A 12,307-nucleotide genomic window follows, 5' to 3' on the forward strand; every position below is an offset into this window, starting at 1 on the left:
TAGTCAGTTGGACAGACGGGAAGAGAGAAGCGAAGTTGGGCTTTTGCCAACAATCTGGGCAGGACGAACGATAGGAGATCTTCATCTGTGTTTCTTTTTTCTTCCTGAATCTTAATTTTTCCAGTTGTCTTAATAAAGGAATGCTTTACACGCTGTTCACAACTAAAGGTAACCAGCATTTGTTAGTTATTCTGGTATTTAGTAATTCTATGGTTAAGTGTAAAAAAAGGCCCATGTAACTGAAAGCATAGATTCTAAAAGGTGGTGGAAAAGGTCTGCCTGCCTTTTCTGCTTTACTTGAGTTATTTTGGTAACCAACCATGTGCTCTACTGCTTCTCACACCTACAGCTGATTTTGTCACAGCCAACCCTCCTTTTCAGGTTTTTACAGCTCTGCGCACAGACATGTGTGTAAAAACCCAGCAAATTGCTGCAGTAAACCTGCAGTAAAACCCAAGGGAGACCAGTGTTGCTAGTGTTAATTGCCTGTGCCCCTCCTGCTGTTCTTTTGGGCTTGAGGGGCTTGAGAAGTGTTTGTATGATGTGTGTGTGTGTGTGTGTGTGGGTACAGTAAAATGTTGCTGATGAAGTGAAGCAGGTGTCTTTAGAGCTGAGCCATGCAGCGTTGTCTTTGTCTGGACAGCATGGACTGAATGGACAGGGAGAGGGCGTGTTTTCTCAAGGTCATCCCTGCGTCACTGCTCTCTTCATGTATGCATATGAATGTGCATCTGTGGGTGAATGCTGTGCAAAACTGCTCAGTTTGGACTAATGAATCAACTGCTAATTGATATAATATGTTAGTGGCATAAAGTGGGATAGTTTCCAGTGCAAAGTAATTTTTAGATTGAAAGGATGCATTTTAATATTTTCCTTAAAAATCTCTACATACGCCAAGGTACAAGAAGTTATTTCACCTGTTAATGACAAATCTAGGTTTAATTTAAAAAATAGATTAAATCTGAGACTGAACTGTAATGTTTCAACAGAGTTAAGTGAAGGGCAAAGGAATCACAACTGCAAGCCATGCTGCACATTGTATTTTGTGTTAAAGAAAAAACTATGGTTGAAGGAAAGTATACAACACTGGGTAAACTTATGTTGTAAGATGGATATTTATGCACCATAATGTCCTTAAGCAGTTTGTATCTTCACCTGATTTTTGGCCTGGACATAAACCGGTAGAGAAGTGTCAAACATTTCTTATCTGATCAAATTCAGGGTGGCTAGTGGACTGCATGCTGCTGATTGAACACAGAAAAAAATAGCTGACCTATATTTTAAAAATTAGGTTGATACCTTAATGACTCCTTTCTACAATCACAGGTACTATAGACATTATTATGTAAGTAGATGATTAGCTTATCCAGCACATGATGACAACATGACATCATGGCCTTCTTGCCATGATGTTTGTGCTATTCTGGCTTCTGAATATGTTAAGAAAAAATAAAACCCATTTTCATTCATTTAGTTGAACCTCATTTATTTATATGAAAAAGTGTTTGCAGATAAAAAGATAAATATGAATCCCCTTGTAAAATTATGCCACTGTAGTTTGACCTATGAAGTGTCTCTCTAAAATGGAGCAAGATGTGTGAATTATTTATGCACATGCTGGAAGACTAAAGAAATACTCATCACAGCTCTTTTAGGCTCAACAGAGACATCTACTGGACAAATAGGTACAGTGCAGTTGTATTACAGGTGGCATTGAAAATAGGACACGGAATGTGCTTCTGGTAATAGCTGTTTAGCTGTTAGCTGTCTCTTTAAGTTATCTTTGAGATGAGCGATAGAATATAATATGGAGTAACCCAATTGGATGTGTTTAAGTTTATTTTTATTGAATTTCTCCCCAGAATAACTACCTGGTGTTCATGGCAGAGCTGTTTTGGTGGTTTGAGGTAGTTAAACCATCTTTTGTGAAAGCAAGAACATTGGACAACGAAGGCACAGGTGAGTCTTTTGCTCCGACCTTACAATACTATTAGTAGCAAAAGCAACATTAGTGCCATATAAGTAAAATATACCATTGTGAAAAAACACAGTTTGACCATGTGTCTCTCGTGTGTAGCTGTAGACCCCTCATCCTTGTTGAGGAGTATGCCAGACATTCCCATTTCCAAGGCAACTAAAAGGAGCTTCACAGAAAGGCCACCCAGTCCTGACAGACCCAGGTATGGAAGTTATTGTATTAGGTGTATGATGTACATTTAAGGTTATAAACGTACATATTTCTAAAAACACATTAGTGTTTAACTTTTCACTTTCCGTTGTTTGCGCTCTTTGGTGGGTTGCTGTAAATATATTAATGACTGTCTATATATATATTAATGACTAATGAAGTCAAATAATATCAGTCAAATCCTCAAATGAGTCAAATCCTTATTCTGACAAATAAAAGCTTAAAATCACCATGCAATATTTATTACAATGTAAAACATGTCACTTTCTGTCTTCCCTTCTCTAGTCTGCCCCTGCGACCCCAGCCTCGTACCTCAGGTGAATTTTTTTTATTATTATTATTTTTTACTAAAATATATTATTTCATAATAATTTTGCTTATATCACAAATAAAATATACTTGTGTTATACAGGAGAGATAAAAAGGTCAACCTCAATGTCCTTCGTTGATGGTAACCTTGGCACCTGGCCCAAAGAGAAAAGGTTAGGAAAATTGTGGTCCTGTTCAAATTAAAACTATCCGACCCACTATTATTGTTCCACAGGGATTAAGAAAAGCATATTGTCGTGTACGTGATATTTTTTTTATTTTTTTTGCTTGATTTGTTTTGTATGTGTTTCTCTGTTAAGGTCTGGGCCTTATGGAGTGTCTTTTGATATTCCCTTCGACAAAGGGGATTCTGCCCCTCTTGCATCCACACGGGGCATGGTCAGGTCTGTCAGTACTGATGATGGATCTGGTTTCAAGGTCCACCACCTGCCCCGTGGAGTGAAGCGCAACCTCTCCTTCCAGCCGGTGAATGGTCAGAGCATCGGCATTGAGGAAGAGGGCTGCCCAGACAGCCTAGCTGGTTTGGAACCTGGTAGGCAAGCTTACCCCAATGGGCACAGCAGTGTCATGGCAAACGCTCCCTCCATGGAGGAGGCCCTTCAGATCATCCACAGTCCTAGCAGGCCCCCAGTGGAGGGGATCAACAAGGGTTTCTTCCTGCACAGTCAAGACCATGGAGCTGGTGGCTTGGAGCCAGTGTCAGAGCTGGATTCTAAAGAAACTCTGAGCACCACAGACACCACAGAGGTGGATACTGGCATTCATATTCAAACAGAGGACATGCTGGATGAGGATTCCTCTCTGAGAGACTGCTCCGTGAATATGGAGCTAGATATGGACACACCAAGCCCTTGTCCGAGCAGTCAGAGCAAATCCCCCTTAGCCGCGAAGATGACTAGCTTTGCCGAACAGAAAATGAGGAAGCTTAATCCATCAGCACCAGATTCAGGGAGAGGCAGTTGCAGCTCCCTCAAGACCACCCCTGAAGGCTCTGAGTTTGGCCTCCCATTATCTGTGTCCTGGGCCCCAACCCCTGAGCACAGTCCCATCCATCAGCAAACCTTATCTCCCCTCAAGGCTCAGGCATCGCCCACACCTGTCCAGCTTCCTCCCAATGACCCTGCACAAGTCATGGCTACAGAAATGGTACAGCTGAGGATGAGGCTGGAGGAGAAACGTAAAGCCATTGAAGCACAGAAGAAAAAAGTGGAAGCTGCTTTTACGAGGCATCGGCAAAAGATGGGCCACTCTGCGTTTCTCAATGTGGTAAAGAGAAAAGGGGACGGGGCTTCTAGTGGAGAGGAAGGAGGGAAAACAGAGGGAGAGGGGAAAGCAGCAAGCACAAGTCCCACTTTTAAATTTGGGAGGAGCAAGGCAGACACCCCTGATGGGGCAGAGCAAAGCGACACAGGCTCCTTTTGGACAAAGTCACCTGGTGCAGGAGAGGAAGGAGGTCAAAGCCATGCTCAGCTAAACGAAGTGGATCTCTCAGAATATACACGCTCTATTGAGAAACTCAACCATTCTCTAGCCTTCCTCCAGACTGAGATGCAGCGGCTGGCGCAACAGCAGGAAGTGATCATGGCCATGAGGGAGCAACAACATCAACAGGCCTGGGTTATTCCGCCTCCTCATACAAACCCCTCCCCACAAAAACACAGTCGACCCGGGGCTGTTACTCGATCCTCAGGACCCTCTTCTCCTGCTGACTCCCCTCGGTCAACTCATCGCTCTCCAACCAGCATAAAACGCAAATCTGCCTCCTTTCACTCACGTAATCCCCGCACAACTCGTCCCAGTGAGCTCAAGCTGGCCCCATACAATCGAGTCCTAACAGCTCCACAGTCTGTCGATAGCATCCCAAGGCTACGGCGATTTTCTCCCTGCCAGCCTTGGGCAAGTTCCTTTGTTTACATGGGGGAGAAACCAGCAACTGCCAATCCGGAGACCGTAGCCCCAGATGGAGACAAAAACAAGGAGACTAATTCCCTCCTTTCCCCAGAGAAGGAGGTTGGCTGTATATGTGTAGACCGTTCACCCCCCACCTCACCCAACCTGCAGAAAAAAAGAGAACAAACTAAAGTAGATTCAGAACCAAAAACCCAGGTAACAGAGGCTGACAGTAAATCCAAGATCACTGACTCAGAAACATATGTGCAGAAATCCCGAGTACACAAGGCCAATGTAGATGTGAAACCTACCATAGAGGCATCAGTTCCCGAGGTTCTGGCCCATCCTGTGGTCGAAATCTTCACAATAACACCTACAGAGATCCCTCCACAGACAGAAGCCTCAGGCCAAGCAAAGAGCAGCTTGATTGAGGTTCCTCTGTCAGTCGTGAAGCCAGTGGAGGATTTGACGCTTGATGATGGTTTGGAGCCACACCAGGGAAACGTGGAAGGCCTGGATGAGGAACAGAAGAGGTGCCGTGGTTTCTTCTTTAAGGTGAGATGTTGTTTCAGAGCATTTCTGCGAACATGTTATATGAACAATATTTCAATATTTGCATTCCGTTAATCTCTTCCCACTATCTCTGCTTTGATGTAGTTTGTTTTTTCATAAACAACTGAATAGTGGATATGTACCTGTAGAATCAAATGTACAATCTATAGTGCAATCCATTACAGCACCTCTCCCATAATTTCTACTTTTACAAGGTTAAAATTTCTCTGTTTTTCAGTTGAAACTGTCGGAGAGGTTATAATTCTACTCTCAGTTTCTTATTGAGGTCAAAGTGTGTGGTGGAGTAGAACTGGAGTGCATTATAAGAGGAGGTGGTTCTAAAGTTTTGGCCACCCTATTTTAAATAAATGAGTGGTCCAAAACATTAGAACCACCTCCGAAGGTGGTGTATAATGCATTTTAGTACCATCCCACCGACCAGTATGAGCTAATTAATAATCACATGGTAGAATTCTCACCTTTTTGACAGTTTCAACTTCAAAACTAAGAAATTATAACATTGCAACATGCATTAACACTGAAAACTCTTGGACATCCATTTTTGTTTTTTAATCGGGAAACGCTCCTATCCCTAACATGAGATGATGATTTGTTCAAGAAACTGGCTAAGGACAGCATCATCTTCCCATTTATGGGTAGCTGCAGTCTGGGCTTTGATGTAGGTCAGAAATCTGGGGCTGCTGTGAATAATTCAGGCACAGCTGTGGAAAGCGGGGATGGAGGAGTGTTATGGAATAGATTTCGAGGGTGGATACTGAGCGATGAGCAAAGGATGTGAAACATGAAATAAAATCTTGATGGAACTTTTTTTTTTTTTTGATGCAGCCTGCCTGCTGACATTTGAATTCAAATTTAACTAGCATATTATTCATCTATAGTGATTGTAACGTGTGTGATTTGATAAACCATATTAATCTCTACTCTCTTGCAGCAGTCAGTGTTCATTCTACCTGTCTTGATTTTCGTCTTGATTAAGATGTGGCCACAAAAAGCCATAAATACAACAAAATTGTTAATTATACAGTTGGTTGCAAAAGTCTGCATTTACTTGTTTTGAAATTGCAAAAAGAGTAAAACAAAAATTTATTTCAACATAATATTTTTGTGCAATGAGCTAGTACACATCTTCCATCATCAGAAATGAAATTTATTTTTGTAGTATTTTTTTGACACTTTTGTACCCTACAGAAAATTAATTCCTCTTGAAATGTAAACTAACTGGATTTGTTTTCTTTTTGACTCAGGAGGAAGGAAAGGCAGAGGAGAACATGGCCCAGAAGAGAGCAGCGCTGCTGGAGAAAAGGATGAGGAGGGAAAAGGAGAATCAGCAGAGAAAGATGCAGCTGGAAGCCGAGCTAGAACAGAAGAAGGAGGATGCTCGGTATGTTTAGATGTCTCAAAAAATCCAAACACATTTTTAAAGAACGGAAGTCTCAGTCTCAAAGGGAATCCATTTGTGCAGATTAAAATTTAGAGAAATGTCATCATTAGACATTTATATTTACTATGACTGCTACTACAGATACTCTGCTGGTTATTTTGTGATCTTACACATGGTTTTCAAAGATGAAATTCTCAAATAAAGTTAAAGTTATAAAGACTGGAATTATTTTTAATAAACAAGAAGTTTTCTGTCAGTGAAATAGTATTTTAATCAAATCATATTTCAGTATTTTTAGCATAAAGACACAAACTAGATGATGCTACTTAAATAATAAGCAAAACAAGTGTAAGAAGAAATCCTTAGGAATCAGGGAACTAAACTGCAGCCTGTGGGCAACATTTAGCCTGCGAAACATTTCTTTATGTCCTGCAACAGACCCCGTCTAACTATTTGAAGTAATTTAAAGTTAGTGACTTCCTGTTAAATTTGTATTTTTTTTCCGCTGCCTAATACATTCATGAACTGAAAATACAGGTCTCTCCTTCCATCTGTCTCCATGTTTAGTTTGAAAGCAGAGGAGGAGCGTATCAGGAAGGAAGAGGACAAGGCCAGGAAAGAGTTCATCAAGCAGGAGTATCTCAGACGGAAGCAGCTCAAACTAATGGAGGACATGGACACCGTCATTAAACCTCGACCTGGTGGTGGGGTCAAGCAGAGGCGGGGCCGGCCAAAGTCCATCCATCGTGACAGCTTGGACTCTCCCAAAACCCCTGTCAGAGCTGCCACAGGTAACCGTGGAAACATGCAAAATGTGCATTTCTTCATACATATTTGTGTATGAGTGTTGATAAGAATTCTGCTGTGTTTAACTGGAGGTTTGTTGTTTGCATTGCTCTGAGCCTCCATTGCTCCGTTACAAGGTTGGAACAAAACACAGTGAACAGTCTGGTGATGTTGCCATTCGTGGTGTCGGTGCAATCGTGGCGTGCTGTGCCACATCTCGTTGTCTCACATCTAGTTTCACGCCAACGTGTCTTTTCAGTCTCCAGCTTGTCCTTGGCTTCCCTCAACCTGGGAGACAGCGACAGTGTTCACTCTGAGAAGAGAGCCCCGAGGTGAGTTGATTTGATTATAACACGTCTAAAAGTGCTGCTGAAACATATTTAATTCAAATATTTCATACTTCTGGATGCAAAACTGATTTATTTAGCGATAAACTTCAATCAAATGAATTTTTAACACGAGTCAACAACTTTCATAACAAGCTTTCTTTTAAAGCCAAACTCTCTCCAAACAAATTGCGGTATTACAACGTATCTGCTATATTCTTCCTACCTTCCTTTTTTACCATTTTCTTTCTTGCTTTTTCACACACATCAGAAGTGCTAGCTTAGCCTCTGGTGGTCTCTTCTTCTTTCTGAGATCTCCTAAACAGAGAAGGAGAAGGTTAGTGGGAGTTAATCCTTAAGGCGCTTGCATGCTGTCCTAACACTGAAACCCTGTACCCACACTAAGTTATATTGAGAATGAGTGAGCACATATAGGAAAAGCAACATAAGGTATCTCCTCTGGCTCTTGGAAAGATCCTTATGATTAATTTTCAAAGCACAGGATGTAATGCAGCCCTTTAAGTTGCGACACCACCACAACACAATCACTCATGCTTTTCCACTCACCCTTCTGCTGTGCCTTCCTCACCACTTAATACTTCAAAGCTTTTTCTTAACATGTGACAAAACATCAACCATTTTTTAGGCAATTTCATAGAACATACCCTGCATAAAAATCCATCTTATCAAGTCATCGTCCCTTTTGCGTGCTATTTAAGTAGCACGCAAATGGGTATTTAAGATGGTTAGTTGATATGACTTGTGATTAAAACTATAAATTTTTCCTAATTTAGACAATTTTATTTAATTGTTTGGCTTCTTGAGAAAATAAAACAAGGTAATAAAATAATGCTGCTGCTGTCAAAAAAAAACTTAGTAAGCACTGCAATATAATTGGTTGACCTCTTGACCTAATGACCATCAGTGCCACAAGCCTCCTCACATCACTGCACTCAGTGCTTGAGCTTGCAAGCTTTGCTGCTTTACTGGTTATGTTGAACAAACCAACTTGAAACTTAAATTGTGAGTTGAGGTTAACAGTAAAACTACAGAAATCTATGCAAACATGATGTAGATGGGGGAAGAACATGACACATTGCAGATTGGTGTGTGCAATGAGTCTGTTGATTTTAAGAGATTATACTATTACTATTTCAAAAACATGCATTAGACTTTTCCATAGTACATATGTCCCTGATTCGATGAGTGTTCAAAATTATTACCAGGTCATCTAATACTGTGTGTGCGTGGGTGTGGGTGTGTGTGTGTGTGTGTGTGTGTGTGTGTGTGTGTTCTAGGCCAGATTCTGCAGATGGCTTTCTGTCCCCGAGTTGCTCCAGCAGTAGGAACGGAGAAAAGGACTGGGAAAATGGATCCACAACCTCCTCTGTTACCTCCAACACGGAGTACACTGGTTAGTCAGCGTGGCACATTTCATCAACAGAATATGTATTTGATGCAAATTTGTGCTAACATGTACCTTAGTTCCTAATGATTTTTAAATGTTATGCTGTGTAAAAGATTATTTACGATTAAATTCCTGGATTTGTAGCTCAGATTTCTGTCGTCAGACAAAGGATAACAGACAAATGATACACAATAAAGTCTTCATTTTCCAATCATAACTGGAGTAGCTGCCATGGCAACATTCTCATCACATTGTTGTCTGTCTCTGTTCTCATTCAGGACCAAAGCTGTACAAGGAGCCCAGTGCCAAATCTAACAAGCACATTATCCAAAATGCTTTGGCCTATTGCTGCCTCGCTGGCAAGGTCAATGAGGGGCAAAAGAACAAGATCCTGGAGGTAACAGCATAGAGCCTTCATTAGATATCATCTTACACACCGTGCAGGTCAAGTTGTCCTGCTGGCTTTAGTGATGCATTTTTTGTCTCTCAGCATTTGTCAAGACAAGTGATAAGCAAGGTTAACTCTGTGTCAACCCAGGAACATGCAGAAATTAGAAACTATAGCTCTGTCCAATTAAAAGATCCAGTTCTCTCTGATACTGGGATAAAAGCACAGCCACATTTTAAGAGTTTACAGTGTTAACGAAATAACTTCTAACCCCTTGACCTCAAAAGTTTACCATTCAACATAAATACTATTTGCTATTCTTTTCAGTATTCAGTATTATATCGACAGACAGGAAAAGATTAAAAAATAAAAATAAAATTTCTTTTAAGCCTACAAAGCCATAGGGTAGACACTTTTTGAAATTGCTGAAGAGTCAAGATCAAGTCAATTATCACCAAAACCGTGATGTGAACTTCGAGTCGTGTCTGATGAGTTTTTCTCTGCTGACCTTGGCAGGAGATGGAGAAATCGGAGGCCAACAACTTCTTGATTTTGTTCCGCGACGCTGGCTGCCAATTCCGCTCCCTCTACACCTACTGCCCTGAGTCAGAGGAAATCAACAAGCTTGCAGGAATTGGCCCCAAAAGCATCACACGCAAGATGATCGACGGCCTCTACAAGTACAACTCAGACAAGAAGCAGTTCAGTCAAATACCAGCTAAGACCATGTCGGCCAGCGTGGATGCAGTGACGATCCACAGCCATCTATGGCAAACCAAGAAGCCAGCCACCCCTAAAAAAGTAGTGCCTGCCCAGTCATAATGGATTTTGGTACCACAAGCATCAGTATCTCCCCACTCAAACTGAGAATACGCATTTACTCTCCACTGTAAATATCCATAAAGATTCAAACACCTGCAACAGCAGTTAGATGAATGCATATTTGTCTTTTTTTTTATGTTTGTTTTTCCTCTCATTGCATTCCGGTCCTTGTTTTTCCTACTTACTCTGGACAGGACATGATGGGACTCAAAGCTCATGGACAACTGGAATGTATGCCACTGTCGAAGAATGATGTAAATGCTTATCTGTGTTTTTAGAGATTGTCGCGTTTGAGTCCGTTTCCGAAGACTTGTGAGTGTTCCTACGTGCCAAACATCAAGGAAAAAAGAGACAGTATGAATGACAATTTCCTCTGTACACTGAAGCACTGAATGTTTTTAAATGATGTAAAGATTGACTTTTGTTACATTATCCTGTTGATGTGTGGCCTTATGTGCGTTTTGTTTCAGCGTGAGTGCAGTGAGGCGATTGTAAAGAAATGTATACACAGAGATCTTTTTGTATTTAAAAGAACACTTTTGATCATCTCTGTGGGTAAAACTGTTTGTATATTGACGTATGTGACACTACAAAGGGCCAAAAAGCTAATTACATACGGCTAGTGTTAGCCACACAGCGGTTTCAGCTTTTTCAGGACTCAGTTTAAGAAAGTGATTTTTAAAAAATGCACAGTGTTATTTCTAGATCTGGTTCTGTGGGTCAGGACACCTGCAGAGTACACTATTTAATCTATAACCTGTAAATGTGTGAAAAATCCATGTGAGTCACAAATATGCTGACATGTTTGCAACCTCATTGTTATGATACAGTACATAGAGTAGTTGCAACGTAAAGACTTGTTCAAGTAATAAAGCAAAACTGCTTGACAGTGAAAATAAAAATCACCCCAAGTGTCAGTTAACTCAGTGTGTTTGCGCTTGCAGCAGGGATTTACAAGGAGGCATTGCTTCAGCCAAGGTTGAGAACAAATGTCATAGATTCATTTGCAATTGGCTCACAGCAGGTTTGTGAACACATTTAACTGCTCGTTATTATTTCCTGGTTATGTTGAAATGTAGCCATGTACGATCTTTGCAGTCATGTACAATCACACTCTAACACACTGCAATCAGGAATATGACGGAAATCTAAGACATAATGACACCTAAGAAGTATTTATGTTAGAATTCAAAGTACAATTCTTGTACTGGTAGTTTCTTGACAGTATTAAATTCACATAAATCTTAATAACTTCTGCACTTGTGAAACTTTAAGGCACTTTTGCTCCCCCAAGCACCAAAATATAGAAACATAGTGCACATGCAGTACCAAGTTTAGATTTATGATTAGTTACAAACCATTCATACATACCATACAGAAACTTAATGCCTGACCTATAATATGGCCACACTGTTGAGTGTGATTTTTTAAATGTGTCTGTGCATTTGTTGCTAAACACAATCTGAGTGTGTATTAGCAGCATATTTGTCTTTCGCATATAATGCCACATGTCCTAAATATGCCAGAAATACAGTTATGGTGTTATATTTAATTTTTCTATTATTAGGTGAATGAATTTCAGAAAATAATGCAAGACAGAGTAGTGCAGATCATTGTTACTGCGTACGGGTAAGACACTTGCTACAGGGTTTCATTGGTATCATTAGGTTCCTGTTGCTGCCAAAATGTCAAGTCAACACCATTTGCGGGTTTGCTTTTCCAGCAACTGCTAAAATGGTGCTGTTTTTTTCAAGTGGGGAAATATTTAGGTAGCATATACATGTACCATAGTACGACAGAGTAAAGAAGTGTTTTTCTGATATTTATTTTAAAGGATTTGTCCACAGACAGCTCTGTTCACTTGTGTTTGGCTGTTTAAGGCCAAGGTAAAAGATTATTTCAACTGTAATGATACTGTACAGTGTGTTCATGTAAGCTCATACCTATTCATTTTGATGACTTAGTTTGGTTTGTCAGACGCTGCGCTGTCATTCAACATATTGCTGAACATGTAGGTTTTTTTCTTCTCTTTTTTGCATTTATTAAAATTAAGCATGGCCTCAGTATTTGTGTTGTGTTGACCGTGTGGTCCTCAGTCTGACCAGCTTCAAACAATGTATTTTAAACTATACTAAGGTAACTATAGCAAAATATATACAGTAATTATTTAAACAAATAAGGGTAAAAGATTATTATTGATAAAGGTGGAGTTCAT

General features: G+C 40.4%; 1 protein-coding gene across 6 annotated transcripts in view; it reads left to right on the forward strand.

The window, feature by feature from the left end:
- Positions 1-12,156, forward strand: part of camsap2a (calmodulin regulated spectrin-associated protein family, member 2a) — a 40,833-nt gene extending 28,677 nt beyond the window's left edge. For 4 of the 6 annotated variants that reach the window (XM_067513907.1, XM_067513908.1, XM_067513911.1 and 1 more), the window contains 12 exons: positions 1,863-1,959; positions 2,078-2,180; positions 2,474-2,505; positions 2,601-2,670; positions 2,818-4,963; positions 6,226-6,362; positions 6,930-7,153; positions 7,408-7,480; positions 7,746-7,811; positions 8,773-8,888; positions 9,161-9,279; positions 9,787-12,156. In XM_067513907.1, coding sequence (XP_067370008.1) covers positions 1,863-1,959; positions 2,078-2,180; positions 2,474-2,505; positions 2,601-2,670; positions 2,818-4,963; positions 6,226-6,362; positions 6,930-7,153; positions 7,408-7,480; positions 7,746-7,811; positions 8,773-8,888; positions 9,161-9,279; positions 9,787-10,092 — 3,489 coding nt within the window. In that variant the 3' untranslated portion in view covers positions 10,093-12,156. The remainder of the gene's footprint in view (positions 1-1,862; positions 1,960-2,077; positions 2,181-2,473; positions 2,506-2,600; positions 2,671-2,817; positions 4,964-6,225; positions 6,363-6,929; positions 7,154-7,407; positions 7,481-7,745; positions 7,812-8,772; positions 8,889-9,160; positions 9,280-9,786) is intronic. The other 2 variants (XM_067513910.1, XM_067513913.1) reach the window with 1 other exon arrangement.
- The last annotated feature ends 151 nt before the right edge of the window (positions 12,157-12,307 follow it).

The sequence above is a fragment of the Channa argus genome, chromosome 8 (assembly GCF_033026475.1).
Source record: "Channa argus isolate prfri chromosome 8, Channa argus male v1.0, whole genome shotgun sequence".
In the NCBI taxonomy this organism is placed as follows: domain Eukaryota; kingdom Metazoa; phylum Chordata; class Actinopteri; order Anabantiformes; family Channidae; genus Channa; species Channa argus.